This window comes from Mustela lutreola, chromosome 17 (assembly GCF_030435805.1).
Source record: "Mustela lutreola isolate mMusLut2 chromosome 17, mMusLut2.pri, whole genome shotgun sequence".
Taxonomy (NCBI): Eukaryota; Metazoa; Chordata; class Mammalia; order Carnivora; family Mustelidae; genus Mustela; species Mustela lutreola.
In genome coordinates, this window is record NC_081306.1 from 18,001,533 (window position 1) to 18,022,475 (window position 20,943).

The 20,943-nt window shown below is 42.5% G+C and overlaps 1 protein-coding gene across 1 annotated transcript in view; it reads right to left on the reverse strand.

Moving 5' to 3' along the window:
* The window catches only part of LOC131819383 (RNA binding protein fox-1 homolog 1), a 549,338-nt gene extending 529,159 nt beyond the window's left edge, over positions 1 to 20,179 (reverse strand). The window contains exon 1 of the mRNA XM_059154429.1: positions 20,147 to 20,179. Coding sequence (XP_059010412.1) covers positions 20,147 to 20,164 — 18 coding nt within the window. The 5' untranslated portion in view covers positions 20,165 to 20,179. The remainder of the gene's footprint in view (positions 1 to 20,146) is intronic.
* Between the last annotated feature and the right edge of the window lie 764 nt (positions 20,180 to 20,943).

The window sequence follows — 20,943 nt, forward strand, 5'->3', positions numbered from 1 at the left end:
GGCAGTAGGGGGAATATGACGAGAGGGTGTGGTTGTGGGTGAATACCCTTACCCCTTTTGTTTATTTGTGTCAGGGCATGGTAAAGGGGGAAGAGAGACAGAACAGAAACCTGAGGGGACTTCTGCCTAGAATCATTATAAGACACCCTAAGCTAGATATTAGAAAAATCTTTACATGTCCTTTACTTATCGTTTTATCTATGTATCTGCTTTCAAAACTAGTTTAACAAAACTGAAATCCCATGTGTGCACACTGTAAATATTTAAAATAATTCAAAGAGATTACCCTTTGTCCATCCTGGTTCCCCTGATCCATGACAACTTTTCTAAAGTTAAGTGTCTTGTGTTGTTACATAGCACAGACACAGACCCCTTCCACTCTGTTGACAAATGCAAGCCTAGCTCACATGCTATATACCTCCTGCTCCCCCTCCCCCACACCCATAACCATACGTATGGGTGTATGTTTGTTCAATGGCAGTGCAGGTGAGTCAATACCATGCTTTTCATAAATGCATGGTATTCAATCCTAAGTAAGTCTCATGACTTGTCTAACAAGTTCTACCTTGATAGGCATTTAGGATCAACAAGCAGGGCTTGTTGCACATGCATCTTTGTGCACACAGTTAAGTATAACTCTAAGAAAATGTCTACTAGTGCAATTAGAATATCAAACTGTATGGGCAATTTTAATCGCAATGGCTGTTGCCCAACTGGTGTATTAATTTAATATCCTTCTCTGCATAGGACTGGCTTTCTTGTTTTACAATCAATTCATAACATATTTACCAAATCCCAGGGAATCGTGCTCAAATACACAAACACGTGCAGGCAAATATAGAGACTGCAGTAATTATTTTGTTCACCACTGGGTATGCCAGTACCTAGAAAAATATCTTGGAGATTGTAGGGCCTAATAAATGCATACTTGACAAAGGCTTGGTAAAGGGATGTATGGATAAATTTCACACCTGGTCTCTGTATAGGGTAACATCTAAATGTCATGTTATATGCTCTACAACTTGTGAGTGCTTTCAAATTCTTTGGGAAGCAGCAAAGCATGAATTGTACATAAATAAAATATAAATAAGTTAGCTCTTTATTGTTATTGGGGAGAATGGTAAACACGAGTGTTAGCACACCCGCACGCTTGCTCCCTGAATGTGAGTTCTCTAGTGACCTCTTTCTGCCATGTTTCTGATTCCAGAGTTGATGTCATGATGACCCCAAGGCCATTCTGAACCATCAGAGATTGAGCTATGTCGACCACAAGTGTAGGGAGGCGTATTTTATTTTATTCTAATTGGCTCAAGATTGCTCATCCCTGCATCTTATTCCTGGGACCAGAAGCATTAAGCAGCATCTTCCCCGGATTTGTCTCTATGTCTCTCTGTTCCCACTTCCCCAATTTTTTGTCATTTTCTTCCCCCCTTTGTCTTTTCTAGGTCAATAGTAGATTCTGAAATAATAATTGAGAAAAGGACAGGGGAGCCAAACTCTGCCTTTGTAAGTCAGGAAAATCCCTCAACTCTTCAGAGTCAAGCAAACACACACTCTAAGACCTCAACTGTAGAAAAAGAGGTTATTGTTAAATGACTTTTAAGATCCTTTTCAGACACAAAGGACACATATGAGAAAAAGATTAGAAGACTCGAATTCTGTGTAGGCTCCACGGCTATAAAAAGTAACCCCGCCTACACCATGATTCCATTTATATAAAATGCTAGAAAAGGCAAACTAATGTATAGAAACAGAAAGCAGATCAGCAGCTGCCTTGGGGAGGGTGGGAGGGAGAGACAGAGGGGCAGGGGGACACTTGAGAGAGGAGATGCTCAGTCTCCGATGGTGGGGATGCTTCCTCGTACCACGGACCTCAACACCTACCAAAGTGTACACTTTAAATGCGTGCCGTTTAGTAGGCATTAATTATTCCTCAAATAAAGATTAAAGAAAAAAATAAACCATCCTGAAGAAGGACAATGGACAATAATCAAGAAGTTCTAGATGTGGTCAGGCTCTCACCCTGGGGTGGCCTCCTTCCCAGTGCATTCTGAGCTAATACCATGTCCAGGATGGGCTACACTTCTCTATAAGCTCTGGCCTGTCCTTTCAGCCCCTGGGGGAGGGCCCCGCCTTCTCTCTGACCTCATCACCTGCCACTCCCTCTCTTGCTTACTACCCTCCAGCTGCTCCAACTTTGAACCCAGCCATCTCTTTCAGCCTTGGAGACTCCATACTTCCTCTCCTCCTGCCCAGAATGTTCTTACACGGGCTTTTTGCAGAGCTGGATCCATTTTGAGAATCTGCTTAAACATCCCCTTCTCTAAGAGGCCCTTCCTGACAACTCTATCTCAAACCCCGCTAACGTCCCTCAGAGCACCTACCACAGATTGTCCTCACGCATTCATGTGGTTGCTTTGCTTGTTTTCAGTCTGTCTCTTAGACTAGAGAGCAAGCTTCATGCCACAGACGATCTTGTCCATCTCCTTACTTTTAGATACCCACTGACGAGAAGAGTGCCTGCTCATGAGAAATACAGGTTTAACTAATTCATTAGTTTTCTACTTTATTTGCTGTTTATCTGTTTAATGCCATTCATCAGACACCTTTGGGGGCATCTGCTCAGATCACTCCCCACCTAATTCACCTTAATAAATTTGGGGCTTCCTGGGGTCAGGGATTATGTGTTATGAATTCATATCTCCAGGGCCTAGCATAGGGCTTGTACCTAATAGACTTTCAATAAATGTTTGTTGAACTAAATTAAATCATTGCACCAGAAACCAAACAGTGATTATTATTCCAGGGCCTTGAGACAGACTAATTTTCCAAAGAAAAGAAGTCCTGAAGCACATAGAAAACCCAAACATTTAAGCAAAAAGACAAATGGGCAGTCTTGGATCAAAGAACTATTGAATTGTAAGAGAGTCCAAAGACAGGTTCATCACTGAAAAATCACCCGGGGTATCTGATCTTTTGTTTGTCTTTTCACCAGAAATGTAAAACAAAAGGTGGAGAAATGCAACATACCTTTCAATCTGATCCCCGTATTAGCCAATTCTCAACTAACCTTACTATATAATTAGCTAAAGCTACCCATTCTCTATCCAGTGTGGATAAGAGAGTTATCTGTAAAGATGGACACACACACATACACACACACACAGCCACCAGCATGTGGTAGTTAAAAACACAAAGGAGCACACAGGTAGACTAGACTCAAGACATGAACTACATCTTCAGAGTTCATGGTACTGTTACAGACCTGTAGCCAAGGATTTTTAAGGAGTATGGAGGAATTTGTCAGGGGGATACTAAATAATTGTAAATATTTTAGGACTTTCTCTCAGTCCCAGAAATGCCAAAGATTTGTGCAGTTAGAAATCCTGCTAGGCAGAATCATTTCAGAGAGCTGTCACTAGCAAAGACAAACATAAGGCACGGGGTGACAGTTTTCCTTGCCTAGCATTAACTGCCACCTCCACTTGTCTTGAATAGGCCCCGACCTTCCCCATTTTCAGATCAAATGGATGCAAAGATGAAAGTTCTGGCCTCCATGGGTAGTCAGGGGACCCACAGCTGTCCAGTGGCCTTATACTACTGCTGGACCAATGTGATTGGCTAATGGAGGAGCACATATCCTAAGCTGGACCAATAAAAGGCAGTCCTGAAACTTGCTTCAACTTGAAAAGACTCTGGAGGCAAAGATGCTCTCTTTCAACAGGAGGTACTTAGCTAGAAGACCAGAAGCTTGGAACGGCTGGTAGCTACCAGGAAAAAGGGCTTGTCTGTGACTGAAGCCTATATCAAAGAAAACAGAGCTGAGGAACATGGGTGGCTCGGCCCTTAGGCGTCTGCCTTAGGCTCAGGTCATGATCCTGGGATCCTGGGATTGAGCCCTGGGTCAGACTCCCTGCTCAGCAGAGAGCCTGCTTCTCCCTCTCCCATTCCCCCTGCTTGTGTTCCCTCTCTCCTTGTCTCTCTGTCATAAATAAATAAAATCTTTAAAAAAAAAAAAAAAAAAAAAACCAGAGCTGAGAAAAGGAAAGATAAATATATATATGTATGTATGTCTACATACACATATCTGTGTTTATATCTGTGTATATTTTAGGTAGATCTGTCTATAGATCACTATCTAATCTGTAGAGACATCTACAGACCGTCTAATCTATAATAGTCTAAAGAATATTATCTGAGTTTCTTGACGCATCTGCATATGACACCTTCCTTTTAAAACTTTCTGTTTAGTATGTCAGTAAATTCTCCAACTACGCATGATTTTGCTTAAGCCTACAGGAGTTGGTTACTTTGGCCACCCACGATTGCAAGAAGGCAGAGAAATACCCAATGACGGAGTAAGTCGTTGAAGGGAGTGCACATTAGAGTCCCTTGGTTTAGTGTCCCTATCTCCACTGGCCACGCACATGGAGCCCACACGAAAACCACTTGTGTTTGGGCGCCCTCACTGAAAGAGCCGCACCAAGGAGTTAGCAATCTGGTAGAAAGAGGTCCCGACTTGACTACAGAAGCCCAACATTCTCCTCCCACTTTACCATTAATTTTGAAAATTAATGGAAAACCAGACCTTGAGCGAGTTATTTTACTTTTCTAAATATCACTTTTCTCATCTATAACCCTGACACAGTTTTCCTCATCTCAGATTTAGAACAGCCTATCTTAGTCAGAAGGGCAGCATCTCTTGATGGGGATGAGGCTAGGTGCCCGGTTCACTTAGAAGCTTGCAAATCACACTGGTTCTGCCCCATGAGAAATCACAGTAACTACGGGCACCATGTTATACCCTCAGTTCTGTGGGAGGGCGTGGGGGGGGGGGGAGATGGGGATACGTTTAATAATGTGAAGTCTTCAACGTAGCACCTGGCATTCCATATAGGAATGCTGTTTTTTATTATCTAACTGAGACTTAATTTGTATATATTATTCAGCCATCATTTGGGATTGCTTTCACAGATGACTTCAGATTCTGTATGTGGAAAAACAGAAGAAGAAGGTTAAATTCTGTTTTTTACTCTTGCTGTTATTATGGAATGGGAGACAAAGTTGTCTGAACCAGCAAATGGCTTGCAGACTCCAGGCGTCCATGCCCGTTTGAAGGAGAGACTCGGGTCAGCAAACAGAAACAGCTACTTGAGAGTTCTCACACTTGTGAAGAGCTTTGGCAAATGGTGTCATTAGGAACTGGTAGTTCCTCATGGCTTAGAGGGAAATTCATTTTAGGTCACAGAACTAGAGACTTCCGAAATATTGTTCAGTGCCTTGCAGTTTTTTCTTTGCAAATTCTGATACTACGATGCTTGCTGGTTTTGTGTCCTATATGAGGCTTATTTTTTTCTATTTATTTATATTTCTCTAAATTGTTCCTATTATGTAAGTATCACCTATACATAACAGGGAAAATTCAAAACTGCAGGGAAGTGAAAAGAAGAAAATAGCAAGCAGCCATACCATTTTGGTGTGTATACACACTTCTAGAAATAAACTCTGCGAAGCATGGCCTCTGCAGACTGACTTTCTGGGTTCATATACTGGCTCTCCAATACTTATTAGCTCACAAATTTTAGGAATTTTAACCTCCCTAGTCTTCAAATTCATAACATGCATCATGGGGATAATAATCACATCTTCCTTCATATCATTATTATTTTTAATGTGTTTTAAAGGGGACCTTAGTTTATATTCTCTTTTTAAATTTATCATCTCTTAATTCATTAGTATATTGTGAATCTTTCACGCCAATTATTACGCTGAATGTCTAAATTCAGTAAGACTGAAGTTGGGCCAATTCTTTGTTGGAACATAAGTTTCATGTGGATAAAGGGTCACACCAGCTTCATTTGTTGTTTTCTCCAGCACGAGGCCCCATGCCTGGCCCTCCAGAAGCAACGTCACGCATGATGACGTGCTGCTAAACTCACTGGAGACCGGCCACGTCACCACTTCAGTATAGTTCAAGTTCTGGAAATCAAAGTTGATAAAAATGCAAGAGAATGAGGTCACTGGTTTTCCATTCCCTATTTAAAAAAAAAAAAAAATCACAACTTGGAAAGAAATGTGTGAATCTTCAAGTGGTAAAACATACAGTAATATCTTGTACAGAAATGCTGGGAAGCACCCACGCTTTTCAGAAACAGAACTTTCCATTATTGTTTTCAGGAACAGAGAGAATTACTTAGAGAGTTAGGTGTGGAAATAAATGAATAGCAGACAGATAAAAGACAGGTGTGTGTGTGTGTGTGTGTGTCACAAGCAGAATTAGGCCCAAGCTTGCAAGTGTATCGTCCACGCTCTGCGGGAAGGCTCAGTTGACTGCAATGTTCACAATAACTGTAGCGCTCAATTGAAGTACATGCAGTTTTGGTTTGAAAAGTTCTTTTGAAATTAGACTGTGTTTTCTAATCTCAAAAAAATTGCTGGTTGGATGATTTTCATTTCTCTGTAAAATGACAAGCGATACTGCAGTTTTTAGCAAAAGGTTAATGTTAAGCCTCCAAACTTTATAAATTGTACTTTCTCCATAAAATAAACTATTGCATGCTGGTGTGTAAGATTAGCGAGAAATGCTCACACTGTTGAAAATAGATGGATTTTGCATTTCAAGGTGACAAGTGCAATGTCAGACCCAATCAATCGATCACCGCATAATTATTATTGCAAATGATCCGTACCCATGCCGCGAACCTTAAGGGGAATTTAATGAAGCAGTAAGCACATCAATAATAAGATCTACTTTGGTCTCTATTAAATCTCATGATTCATAAATATCCTGGCATGTTTTATTCTTCCTTTAAATCCTGTGAAGACATCTAAAAAGTGAATGCTTGAAGGCTACTATTTAACACTTCACTAAAGACAATTCTAAGGCTTTCAGAAAGATTTAGGCTCAATATCAGATCCCTCTTCACGTAGAGGCTAATGGAATCCAATAGTCTACGGTATATTCAGAACAGAGTTCCTCTACAAAGTTAGAATCAAGGTAGGCATTTTCATCTCCTTTCTCAAATTTGAATTTTCATGAGGAAAGCCCCTGCAAATAGCAGCTGAGTTGGTATCCGATGCCCAAGAACAAGAGGGTGTTTTTCATCTTGATGAGAGAAAGAGTAGACTCTGGCAAGAGTTTGCCTGCCTACACTGTTTTGTTGTGAATTAGGAAAAGGCCCCTTCTCTGGGCAGGCTGGAAGGTGTAAGAACTGACAGCTTATCTCATCTTTGTGCAAAGAAAATGGCACCCTGGCCTCTGGCTGGGTGCAGCTCTAGACCACGGGATGTGGTTTGATAAAGGGGGCAAAGGGGAGCAAAGATTGGATTTCACCCTTGGAGCCATGCCTCGGTGCAATTCACCAACTATACAATCCCTGGCCCTAGGATGCGAACAGACCAGAGCCCAACGGCTCTCATTTAGAAGTCAGAAACTGCAACTCACTGCTGCTCGTGCTGGCCATCAGCCAAGTTCTAACATTAAGAGGGGCTGGGGAGAGGAGCAGGCTTGGGAGCAAACTCCACATTTGTCTTCAGTGGCAAACACATTTAAAAAATACACAAAACATGGACTACCTATTCTGCATGCCTTAAACTCATGCCCTCACAAAATGCATCTTCTAATAACCTGATGGTAAATTTTCATCTTTGTCTCAATAGCTGTTAATGATCTTTTCAAAGAGTGTCACTTTCTCATATGTGGTTTACTTTCCTTCTATACATGCTTTTGATCGTATAAACTTGGCTGCATCCTATCTCCCTCTCTGAGCCTCCTTTTTCCGTCTAAAATTCCTCTGATGTCACTTAGGTGCGTGCTGCTATATTCTACGATCGGTATCATCAATGCTCTGGGATGTAATTCAGAGATTTCTTACCATCACATATGAGTATTAATTTTTTCCTGAATTCCATCTTATTCAATGAGTAGTACATTTCCTTACATGATGCAAGGCTGCATCATGAATTCCTCCAGCCTGAAGGAGAGCCGGTACGGCACTGGCTTAGTTTCTTTCTGTGCCATGCTGGTGCAAAAGGAATAAATTCCTAGCTATGGGAATGGGTCCTACACAAGCCAAGAAATGTCTGCATGGAAACTTCCAAATGAAAGCTTGAGAAAATACTTAGTATATTTAAATAACTTAGTATCCCATATCCTTGTACATAATGTATTTTTTTTTTTCCCTGTGTCTCTGAGTTCCTTGGGAAATAATCCTTGGCTGGGTCACAAAGTACAAGCTCTTCTCTTTAAAAACAACAAGAACAACAACAACAAACTTTATACCTGCAAGCTAACCTATAAAAGTATTCAGGAGCTTAGATCCCCACTAAAAGTGCCTGAGAATGAGTCTTATCAAGCTCTGGCAAACATTGAGTATATTATCCTTCAAAAAATGTCTCTCAATTTGAAAAAAAAAAAAAAAACGGTCTTAGTTTACATTTATTTGACATTGGGGAGGATGAACATAATGTCCTATATTTATGGCCATTTGATTTTTCCATCTGATTCGTCCGTTTATCCTCCTTTGCCTATTTGGTACATTTTTATAGTTGTTACTGTTCATTTCATTAATATTTATCATGGGCTATGGTTAAAAAAAAAAGAAATCCAACAATAAGGAAATGGGTAAGCAAATTATATCAAAATGCTAAAAAATGATACCAACTTTAAAAACTCCTATTTTCAAAAGATATCTACTAATCCCAGAAACTGTTTCTAAAATAATTTGTATGAAATTATATTTCTAGTGTGACTCTAGTGTGTGACAGAAAAGGATAGGACCTTAAATTGAGTATATTGATCTCTTAAAAGATGCAGAAATATATCAACATATTATCAGTAGAGAGTGAAATGTTTGGGAGATTAATATTCTTACTTATATTTTACTTTTATAATGTCCAGTTACTTTGTTTTCATAAGAGTAATCATAATTCTCTATTATTTTTTATTTTTATTTTTTTAAAGATTTTTTATTTATTTATTTGATAGAAAGAGATCACAAGTAGGCAGAGAGGCAGGCAGAGAGAGAGAGAGGAGGAAGCAGGCTCCCTGCTGAGCAGAGAGCCCGATGCGGGACTCGATCCCAGGACCCTGAGATCATGACCTGAGCGGAAGTTAGAGGCTTTAACCCACTGAGCCACCCAGGTGCTCCCAAGCTCAAATTTAAAATCTGCTTTCATCTTCTGTTTTCTTTCCTCTTCACCCCTCTCTGAAGCTTGTCCCCCCTCCCCCCCATCTGCTTATGAGTTTTATTTAGTAATGGGGAGGGGAGGAGCCTAAAGTCTCACATTTCAGTGCAAAGCCCTAAGCTAAGCACTAAAAAATATTCTGTCAATTCATCCTCATGATTCTTCAAGTATTACCCTCCATTTTAAAGTGGGTTTGGTAAAATGTCTGAGGTCACACAGTGAGGTCACACAGCACTGGTACAAAATGAATTTGAGCCCATATGGGGCTGACTCCTAAACTGCCTGCTTTTTAGACCACTTCCCACTGTGGACAGATGGGGGTTGTCACCCCTGCAACGATGCACACCCTCACTCATCCTTGCAGGGGCTGTGGCTTGTTTTACTGACAGGGGTGACTTTTCCCCCAACACCTGCTACCTGCTATGTATGATTCTGAGGACCCTTCTTGCGATGCACCATTTGATTTGACCAAGCCTTTTAAAACCAGTGCTAGGCAAGAGTGACACGTAAAATATTTAGCAAGCAAGATGGTTTGGGCACTGACCCACCGGTCGGACGGACCAACTAATGGGAAAGGCTGCTGGCTAGAAGGCAACCAGGACAGGCCACGTCAATCCGGCTCAAGGTCAAGTGAACAGCACCCTCGTGGGCTGGCATCAGCCCCGTGTGAAAGACGGAGAAACTGAGGTTTATGTGTATGTACTATGGGAAGGCCTGATTTTGATGACAGTATGATTTACCACAAAGTCCATCCTCATAACGATTACAATGGCTTAGTAATAATACACCAAGAAACTTTGTATTATCTGCATATGATGCTAGATTGTGATGTGTAGGAGTACCTTCGAGAGTGTGCAGGCACAATCTCTTTCTTTAGGAAAGTAAGGTAGGGGGGTGCCTGGGTGGCTCAGTGGGTTAAGGCTCTGCCTTTGGCTCAGGTCATGATCTCAGGGTCCTGGAGAGCCCTGCATCAGGCTCTCTGCACAGCAGGAAACCTGCTTCCCCCCCCCCTCCCACCTCTGCCTGCCTCTCTGCCTACTTGTGATCTCTGTCTGTCAAATAAATAATAAAATCTTAAGAAAAAAAAAAAAAAGTAAAGTAGGCTGTTTTCGGCTTAATGAGACACATGACAGAATGGCGAAGAGTCTCTGCCCCTTTTGTTGCTTTAAAATATTGAGGGCTTCAGGGAACACCCGAAACCATCGCACATATGAAAACAAAACAAAAACGAAATAACAGCTACTACAACAAAACCCCCAAAACACCTCCCTCCCCTCTTCCTCTCAATCCCCCATTAACTAATTGTGTTCCTGTTCTCATTTGTAGCATTTGCCACTTTGATTAGCCTTTTAATTTAGCACATTAACAGCACCCTCTTTCCTTGAATATTCCATCACTGAGCTCATTTAAGTCAAATGCCCTTGAAGACACTCGAAATTCCTAACAACACTCACCATTATTAAACAGTTTTGTGTTTCTGATCCTCAGCTGGAGGTGCTTGGTGCTGGACAGAAAGAACCTTGTGGAAAGCCTGTGATTTATTCAAGGAGTCCCCATCCCATTCTCCCCAGCTCTGCAGGTGACCTGGGGTTACAATGTTCCACACACTGCTCTTTCTTTTTTTTTTTCTTTCTTTCTTTCTTTTTTTTTTTTTTTTTTTTTTTGAGTCTCTCTTTATCTAGCCCCTCCCCCCTCAGAGTTTTTTGGTACAGAAGCACGAGAAGCCTGCTGATTCAGCATCTGTGAAGGAGTCATTGTAGATGTCTGAGGATCAGGTTTCTTTGAAAACAGGGATCAGAGCTTGGATGCGGAGAAGCAGTGGGTGGAGTGCATATGTGTGCTTGCCTTTTATGAGTGGCAGCAAAGTCAAATTGGGTAGAATTCAGTTATTTGTAGCAGAAGGAGAGGTGCTTAAGATCCTGGGAGAAAACAACTACTCAGTGCTCCAACACTTCTCAAAGAAAAAAGAAGGTCACGCTCCTTGTCTTCTCCACAATTCTCTGTAGCTCCCCCTGCCCCTTGCTTTAATTCTAGAAGGCACAGCAGGTGTGGGTTTCTGACATTACAGGAAGTGCACCGTAGCTCTAACCCAGCATGATCTGACTCCTGTAGCCCTCAGAACTCCCTCTCTGGCCACACTCCCTTGCACCCTGAGCTTCGGCCAAACTGGCCTTCTGGAACTTCCTTGCAGTCAGTGTCCAACTTGCCCACCCCTACCTAGCAGTTTCCTCCCCGCTAGCAGCCTCCTAATCCCCAGGTCCCAGCTGAGAAAATCCCTTTTTGGACAAACCCTGCCTGACGTCACCATTCCTAATACCCCCTCCCCAGCACACTTGTGGTTTGTGACTTAGCTCTCAATACAAACTGCGATTATAATGTTTATTTATTTGTATAGTGGGCATCTGTTGTTTTTACCTAACCAGCATTTATTTCTCCTTCTGGTAACAGCTCTTTAATATTTCCTGGGAAGCCCACCTCTCCCTTCCTCTCAGTTCATGTTTTCTTGGAACTGAGCCTACCCTCAGATTCTGAATCATGACTGTTTTACCCAGGCTGGACATGAAGTCTCAGGAATCGGTTGGGGGTGGATAGGTGACACACCCCGAGGGCGCAGAACTCTTCCCAGTACTTCTCTCAGAACCCCTTACTTTTTGCATGAATGTGGTCCATCTATCAGGGCTGCGATCATGTGAAGTGGATGTCAGCTGGAAGCCACCAGTGGCCACCTTGGCCACTTTGTGGGGGAAACACACAGGAGAGGGACCTGAGAAACTACGTCTGAGTCCCAGTGACATGATTTGACATCCACGTGCCCTTAAACAGCTATCTTCGGACTTCTCAGATATGTGAACCCATATATGCCCCTTCTGAACTCAGCTTAGCGTGGCAACCATGAGTCTTAGCTAAAGCCCTTAGCTAAAGTCTAAGCTAAAATCTACCGGTTTTGCTCCTTTGTTACCACTTGTGCTTTGTTTTGTTCTGTTTTCCTTTTTAAAGATTTTATTTATTTATTTGACAGACAGAGATCACAAGCAGGCAGAGAGGCAGGCAGAGAGAGAGGAGGAAGCAGGCTCCCTGCTGAGCAGAGAGCCCGATGCAGGGCTCTATCCCAGGACCCCAAGATCATGACCTGAGCTAAAGGCAGAGGCTTTAACCACTGAGCCACCCAGGTGCCCCCGTTTTGTTCTATTTTATCTGTCTGCTGAACTATATATGAGTTCCATGAGGGCTAGAACCATATCATACTCCCTCTGTCCCCAACACCCAGGGCACATGGTACCTGACACATTGGAAATTCTCTATCTTTGAGCAAATAAATGAATGAAAAGAAAACAAATTTCTATTTGCTTGGTGATGCACCATGATCTTGTAAACATAATCATTATCAAAAAACATATTTGAGCTCCCACCTAGTGTTTATCAGGACAGCCATGTACAGAGAAGTAGAGAGAGAGCTCACGACACTTCCTCCATGAACAGACTCGCAGTATAATTCAGAGAATTAGGAAAGAAACAGCCAAATGTAAGACAGCATGTAACTCCATATCGATGAAAAAAATGTAGCCAAATTTTCATCTTGTCATGGGTCCCATTAAGACAGAACATTCTAGCTAGAACAAATTATAAACTTTGCCAGTAAAATACAGATTTGCAAATAACGGAATTGCAGGTCACTCTTTAACAGTGAAAAGATTATTCCACAAGGAACATTTGCCTTTGATGTACTGGAAAAGCAAAGTCTGTCCTTTAGATATTGAGAGATGGGGCAAAACTTCTGGGTAACCGAAGAGAGCAAATAATCAATAGATATTGATTATCCATAGCAAGTTATTTAAATATAAGCAGAGAGCTCTTTCTGCCCTCCCCCTTTTGTATTCTGCTCTTATCAAAGGCCACCTCCCATCTCAGCCTTACCACCTAATTCACTGGCAAAGACACTGGAATGGGAAAAATACACCAATAATCAAAACGCCCGCCATCCAATGCACATCACCACTTGAAAGAGCATTACATCTCTCCCACCAGTTGCCCGGTCTTCCCTTTCCTTCCTACACCTCCCTCCCTCTCCCTCCCAATTGTTTTCTTGCATTTCTACCGAAGACCGTCTTTGGATAATAAAGGGAAAGCACAGTCTACAGTTCTTCCTCCACTTGTCCTAAAAGCTTCATGTTCCTTAGTTGTCAAAACAATGCTCTATTGATTCCCGAAATTATCTTGTTGGTATTGAATATCAATTTTTCAATTTGTTCTTCTCTGAATGGGGACACAAGGTTTGTACAGAAACTAATTTGCTTATGTCGTTCAAACCTGCATCGTTTGATCAAGTATGTGACTGGAAGTTTGTGATGTTTTCTGAGGGTGCAGGTAGGAAACGCTGCTCCAAATGTAAAATGAAGAATAGAAGGGCTGCTTCACCTTAAGTCAGTGTGTTACCATCTGCTAGAGCTCAAGAACCTGCAGAACTGGCCAGTGACTATGTTTAAAAGTTAAACACCTGGGGCGCCTGGGTGGCTTAGTGGGTTAAAGCCTCTGCCTTCAGCTATGGTTGTGGTCTCAGGGTCCTGGGATTGAGTCCTAAATCAGTCTCTCTGCTCAGCAGGGAGCCTGCCCCCACCACCGCCTGCCTCTCTGCCTACTTGTGATCTCTGTCAAATAAATAAATAAAATCTTTTAAAAAGAAATTAAACACAAAGTCTCTATAACCCTTTTCTGTCAATACACATCAGGTTTTGCTTTTAGATAGATAGATAGATTGATCGATCAATATCAGAAAGACTGTAAGCCTTAGGTTGAGAATTTCCTACTGAGAGAAAGCATTGGCCCATTTTATTTTATTTCCTTCCATGTAATGTCATGTTTTTGCTGCCCTATATAGACGACCCATTATTTTTGCAAGAATCTTTAGACACAAGAATTCAATGAGTTTAGTGTCATTATGAGATTGGAAAGAAAAATGGATGGGGCTTTATGATACAAATCACTTTGCAGACAAAGAGGAATGTGCATGTAAACAGAATTTCAGAAAAATACAAAAAAAGTACCGATCAATTTACATCAATGGCTTCTGGGTGCTCAAGCGGAAAATAACGTATTACTCCCTCTGCCAGAGAGAGTCTGCAGTGAGTAGAGGCCATGAATGGTTAAGCCAGAGGGAGAGAAGATCTAAGTCATAAACGAGCTCCCATTCATTAACTTTCAGTCCATCCAGTTTCCCACTCATCACCCAGAAGGTTGGGATCCCCATCCCAACTGGCCTTCTTGTATCTGAAGAGCATCTAAACAAATGGGTACCTCGGACACAGAGACGCTGGGAAACCAGCTCTTGCCAAATGTTTAAAAATATCTTGTACCAACATCACAGGTGTGCCTCTGCTGGAGCGAAGAAGAGGTGGGCCGGGTTGGGAGGAAGAGAATGGTGGTTGAAGTGTTTGAGAGAATGCGAGTGTGTTGGGAGAGCTGAGCTGTCCCTGGCGACACAGAGACAAAGGAGGGGATTTCAGTATAAATTACAGTCAAGAAAGGTAAGAGATGGGTAAGGATGGGATTCTTCATCACAGCCATCAGTGTCGACTGGGTCCATTTTTCCGGGCCCCTCACTAAGACATATGGTGGCCACAACAGGTGCTGAAAAAACTCGCCAGGTCCATAGAAATGAATTTCTGGATCAGAATTCTTTGGGGGAAAAGGAATCATCTTTGTATTCCTGAGGCATTTTGCTACAAAGCAGTCCAGTTGTAGAAAACGTAGAAATTCTCAGCATCGGGATAAAACACAGAAACCTTTCTCCCCACAATAGCAACAGCAACAAAAAAATATTTTCTTTGGTTGACACCAGAAATCTCTAGCACCAGTTCCCACAAAAAGAAACCATCCGATGGATGGGCCAACAAATATGGGGAAAAACAACAGACTCAGGCCTCCGAAGCAGAGCTAAGGAATCACAGCGAGAAAGGAGGCCGTCCTAAAGTTAGATTTGGCAAAGGAGAGCATGTATCAGAGGCAGGAACAGATAATTAGCAAATCCGCGAACTGCAGGCAACAGGTGATTAATGTCCACCATCAACCTGCCATTTCCGGCTCTTCCGAATTCTGAGCAGAGCCTCTGCTTCCCTGTATATTCCCGAAGGTGCAGCGTAATGACTAGCATACAGTCTGTGCTCAATAAAGGCTTCATAAATAATCAACAGACTGAGGGAACGAATGCTTCATGTGTATATTAGCACCATACTAGGTCCTGGGAAAGATTTATACAAACAGAAGCAACCGGCAATTAAAGAATGGGTTAAACTGTGGAGAAGCCATACACAGGAACGCCAACCAGGCAAACATGAAAGATGTTGCTGTGGAAAATATCTAATGGCACCAAATGGTAAGTAATGAAAGCAGGTTACAAAACAGTTAAGTTCTACAACAGTGTGATCTCATTTTTTTCAAACAGAATATTCCCTCTCAGAGGCTTTCTTTTTCCCTTCTTCACATGTTAATGTACCTGAACTTAAGAGTGTTTTACAATGATACAGCCTGTTGGTGTGAAGGCATTTCTGCTGCTACACACACACACACACACACACACACACACACACACAAGTCCTCCTAATAAATCAATGCTGTTATAGTCCTTATAATCAATGTTGCTTCTAAATTGGGAAAATAAATGTGCATGTGCTTATGTGTGTGTTAGAACAACACAAGAAATTAGCGTTAATATTTAGGTATATATCTTAGGTGCTACAAGAGCTAGTGCTATTTGTTTTCTTCTTGTCCACTTTTACTACAAGAAGCACATGCTTTGTTGGAAATAAAGCAGCAAGAAAAATTGTTAAAATAAGAGGGAAAGATGTTATTCTGCCCTAAAGAGGTTTAAATTAAATTGGTTTGATGACCCCAGAACATAAAACAACCTGAGTCTGTATCTATAATTTATGCATAAACTCGAGTCTATACAAAATTTATAAATCCAGCATTCTGTAACTGGTTTGTAACCAGTTGCTAGAATATGGAGCAAAGTACAGAAAAAGCTTTAGGCATTCAGGAAAGAGAGTGGGCAGCTCAGAGGAGTTTCCCCCAAATGCCCGGCACAGGGTGGGGGTAAGGGGGGAGACTGGCTGATAGTTCAGCTACTTCCAAAGTTTGCTAAGAGCGGTCTGAGAAAAGAATGTTCCGGCTGGCGGAGATCCTGCCGTGGGTAATGCACTGTAGGGGATTCTAGACTCCCAGGATCCTGTAGATGCATTTTTGTTGGCTCCTTCATTTTTTTTTTCCTTTTTAGTGATTGAGCTGCATTGTCAAAAGTAGGGGTGTCGCCTACTGGGGTTCCTGGTTCCCTCCCCTGCCTATTCAACATCACTCCAAGATTCTCTGAGATCAAACACCTATGTACAAAACTCGGTTTATAAAAGGATGTGGAGAGTCATATGATGAAATGTGATAAAATGACTGAAAGGTTACATAAAAATGGCAGTATTTTAACTACGAGTAAAAAGAACAGAGGAAGAGCTCTTGGTACATAAACGAGAAAATATGAGTAGAAATAATAAAATGGAAAGGGTCCTCAATTTTAAGAGGAAAAAGTAAAACAAACAAATTCGAAAGCGAAATACCCATCACAGTGGCATTTCATTTGGGGTCCCTTTGGTCCCAGACCTGAGGGCTAGGGTAGGTGGGACCTTATCTCCAAAGGCCATGAGCAAGCGTCAAACGGCAGCTTATTCTGCCAGCCCTGGGAAGACACAGCTTCTCTGAATCCCAAGAAAGACTAAACCCCGAGCAGGTGAATTAGCACAGTGGGGCTGGGGGCTGTACCGGCCGAGAGGCATTATCTCACTCTAGGGAATGTGTTGCCTGGAACCCCACACAGATTTTGCGGTCAGTATAAGTGACCTCCCTGCTTTCTCTGGAAGTCCCCAGGGAAAGCTGTCTCCCTCTTCTAGAGTCCCCAAGTTTAGTGAATCAGAACTGCTCAGAGGTTAGCCTAACGGTGCCCGAGAACCCAACTTTCTTTTCCCCGTACACCAACTTGTCCTCGTGCTGGGGAAACGGAGCACAGCACAAACTACCAAACTTCATTCCTTTTTTTAATAGGAAAGAACTTGTTAAAGAAATTTAAGGAAAAGGCTATACAAATGTTGGAAGAGGCTTTAGACCTCAGTGCTGCACGACTGCAATCGTATTACCCCACTGGCATAGGGGAGCTAAGCTGAGCTTTTCGTCAGTGCTCTTCTGGAGCATTCCATTCACATCCTGAGAAGACAGTCCCCAAACACAAAAGTGACTGAGTGGGGATAGAGGAAAAGAAAGATGATTCTACCCCACTGGATCCCACAGCTCCCAAGGAGAAGGTTCTGATCCCAGTGAGCACAGACTTGCCAAAATTGTGTGCTCTGAGCACAGGTGCATGTTCAGAGACTACTTAACACATTTAGGGAACAATGACAGGAATAGACCAGACATGGTATCTGTTTCACTGTGTCTCCGTGTCCCTTCGTTTTCATTGTGATATCCGTGAGAGAGCAGCGAATGCTGTTTTCATATTTTCATACACGGGTATAGCTGAGACTCATTTTCCTCGAGCAACACAAGCTCTAAGACAGAGTGATCAGACACACTGAGAGTATCTGTATTTACAGACTAGGAGGCAAGGGCAGAGCCTCTGCATTAGAAAGGAAGGAAAGAGGAGGAAGGAAAAATCCTCCAAACCTCATAGCGTTAATGCTAACTCGCTAATTCATATCTCCTTAAGCAGCAGGGATCCAGCTGTTCCCATCTCCAGTCTCTGCCATTTTTTGAATGCAGACCAAAAAATTCTGAATTAAAGATGGAAATAGAATACTGGAGCACAGGGCAGGAAGGTAGTAGACATTTTTCAATTTGATAAATGCAGTTAATAAGAACATAGCACAGAAAAGCATCGGTGCGAAAGAGGAAAGCAGGAATTTGGGGGAGGGGGTGCGAAAGAGGAAAGCAGGAATTTGGGGGAGGGGGTGGCGCTCAGGTCTTAAAAGTCACAGATGGGCTAATTACCAGGAATCGGGTTAGCCAGGTTTTAGGACCTAGGAGAGGGCCCAGGCTGGCAATGCTTCTTCCCCTGCGTGGGACTGCAGACATGTGCATGTGAGCCACCAAACTTAATAAATAGAATCAACACCACCACTTAGCAACTCAGAGAAAATGTGTGACCAGCAAACCATTACTCACCACAGTGGAATGGAAATTTGTTTACAACTAGCCAGAATCCACCCACAAAACAAAAACCAAAATAGACTCCTTTTCCTGAAATACCAGAATACTAATTTCTTTAATAACTGATATGATGATCTCAGGTGACACATTTTCCTAGTGCTTAAAAAAAAAAAAAAATTAACATTTTGTAAACATTCGAAATTTTAATCGTTTCAGCCTCTGCTGTCCCAATTAAATGGTAAGAGAATTCTGGTGTCTTTAGGTAAAACGATCTCTGTTACATTCACGCGAAGTCTGTGCTATTCAGTAGTTTTGTAAACACGTCTTTTGGGACAGGCAAGTTTGAAGAGGAAACTTGCCCTAAAATGAAAACAACATGATAATAGAGACAGTCTGTCCCCAACTGGCAGAAGCCATTGTATTGCATTGTGCCAAAATAAACCAGGTGGAAATGAAGCTAAAGTCACTACAAAGGAAATTGTCCACAAGAAAAGAGGAGGGAAGAGGGGAGGGGAAAAAAAAAAGTTGAAATCACAAAGCTCACTGAGGGGGAGGCAGACTGAGACACCAGCAGAGGTCACAGAACGACTTGATTAACAAAGAAGTCGACAGAGAGGCTTTTTTCTTCCAGCAAAGGCAAGTTCTTGGATCTGAGTTGAGCTAGAAAAGTAATTGGAGGAGGAGAATAAAAAGGGGTTTTTCTAAGTATGCTGAACAGCAGAAACCAGCACTGATGATGATGCTGATGGAAAAGATAGAGTTTGACGTGGCACAGGCCTCCCTCCCATGGAAGAGGGGGACACCCGTCGCGCACAGGAGATTGGTTCCTCTGCTGATAATAGCACACAGTCCTTCCGTGGCCAAACTAAACCAGGACGTGTATTTGTCCCCAAAACATGATTAAGGAATTTTTCTGAGCTTTTCTGTGCCAGGTTGCTATTTTTCTAAATTGCTTCAACAGTAAAAATTGTAATTCATAACTACTGGTTTCCACGTCAATGTTTGTATGTGAATGCCATCTCTTGAAACACACACACACACACACACAAATGGTGACAAGGAGCCTCTCAGCAAGCCTAGACAAATACAGGGAAATCCACCTTTTAAAAAAAAACAATCTTATACAATACACACATCGCAACACACACCTGGCTAAGGCAAACACAACACCCTGCACTCATCTACGACACGCGGCCCCGAAATGACAGGTAAGTAGTCACTTGTGAGAGAAAACAGGACAAAACAAACAAACAAACAAACAAACAAAAAAACCCGCCCCGACTCAGAGCAGCTCGTTCTTGGTAATTAAATAAAATCCCACACACCTACACGTGATGCAGCATTTGCTTCATATGCTTGCACCGGCTCTTCCAGACCTTTTCTTTCTTTTCTTTCTTTCTCTCTTTTTCTTCCCCCTCCCTGAATTCACCATCGCAGTGTTTCAAGAAAAGAGAAAGCCATGCATTCCCCCCCACACACCCATTTTTTTTTCTTGTTGTTTCCTTTTTGCAACAGAAAATAAAATTGCAGCTTCATGCTAATGAACCAGGTCTTGCCTAAACTCCCACTGGAAATGCGAGCGCATGTACTAGAGCACTGGGAGAGGATTCTGTCACAGTATAATCACCTCACACAGAATGCGATTACTCTGGGCTGCAATCTTTATCCCCGAAGTCAATTTATTAATCAGACAGAAAGAGAGAAAAGAGAGGGAGAGAGAGGGGGAGAGAGAGAGAGAGAGAGAGGGAGAGAGAGAGAGAGAGAGAGAGAGACTACCTACCCACAAATACATCATCATCTTGAAAGAGAAATCAAGGGCTCTCTGTCAGCAAACAGAAGTCTCCTTACTTCACCAAGAGTATCTGGAAGAAAAACTGAAACCAGTGGGTAGAAAATCTTGCCTTTTTCCTGTCAAGTCCTCAGAGCCCCTCTTCTTTCCTTACACAAGGTTTGGTGTGCTTGTTTATGAGTTTATGAGGACAGCATTCCTTCAGTGGCACTGTGTGATGTGACTTGCTTCAGGCTGCCTCTCTCTCTCCCTCTCTCTCTCTCTCTCTCTCTCAGTCTCTCTCTCTCTCTCTCTCTCTCTCCCCCTCTCTCTCCCTCTCTCCCTTTTTCCTTCCTAACTCTTGCCTTTCCTCTCTTTCCTGTCAAGGCTGCTTAGGTAACAAATTCTTGGTGTGGCTGCTTAATGAGCGGATCCGGACACTCCAGGCAGCCAGCCCCGGTGTCGAGAACAGAGCCTGGTGCTACTTGAGTGTGAGTGAGAGTGGCGACGGTGTGATCGCGGACAGGCGGGCACTACACCATTTCCTGGCGGCCGGTGGGAGGTTCACGGAAGTCCCCACTGGTGGAATTTACAGGAAGGCGGCCGGTCCTCTCGAGGCAAGCGCGTCTGCACAGAGCCCGTGACTCTGGGAGGCCGGCATCTGAGAATTCTCTCTCTCTCTCTCTCTTTTTTTTTGAAACTCAAAGTAAAGCTCCAGCCGCAGTGAAAGGAACATGTGCAGCAACCGGCTTCCCCTTTATCTCTTTAAATGTACTTCAGATAAAAGCAGCATCCAGTCCGGTCAAGGC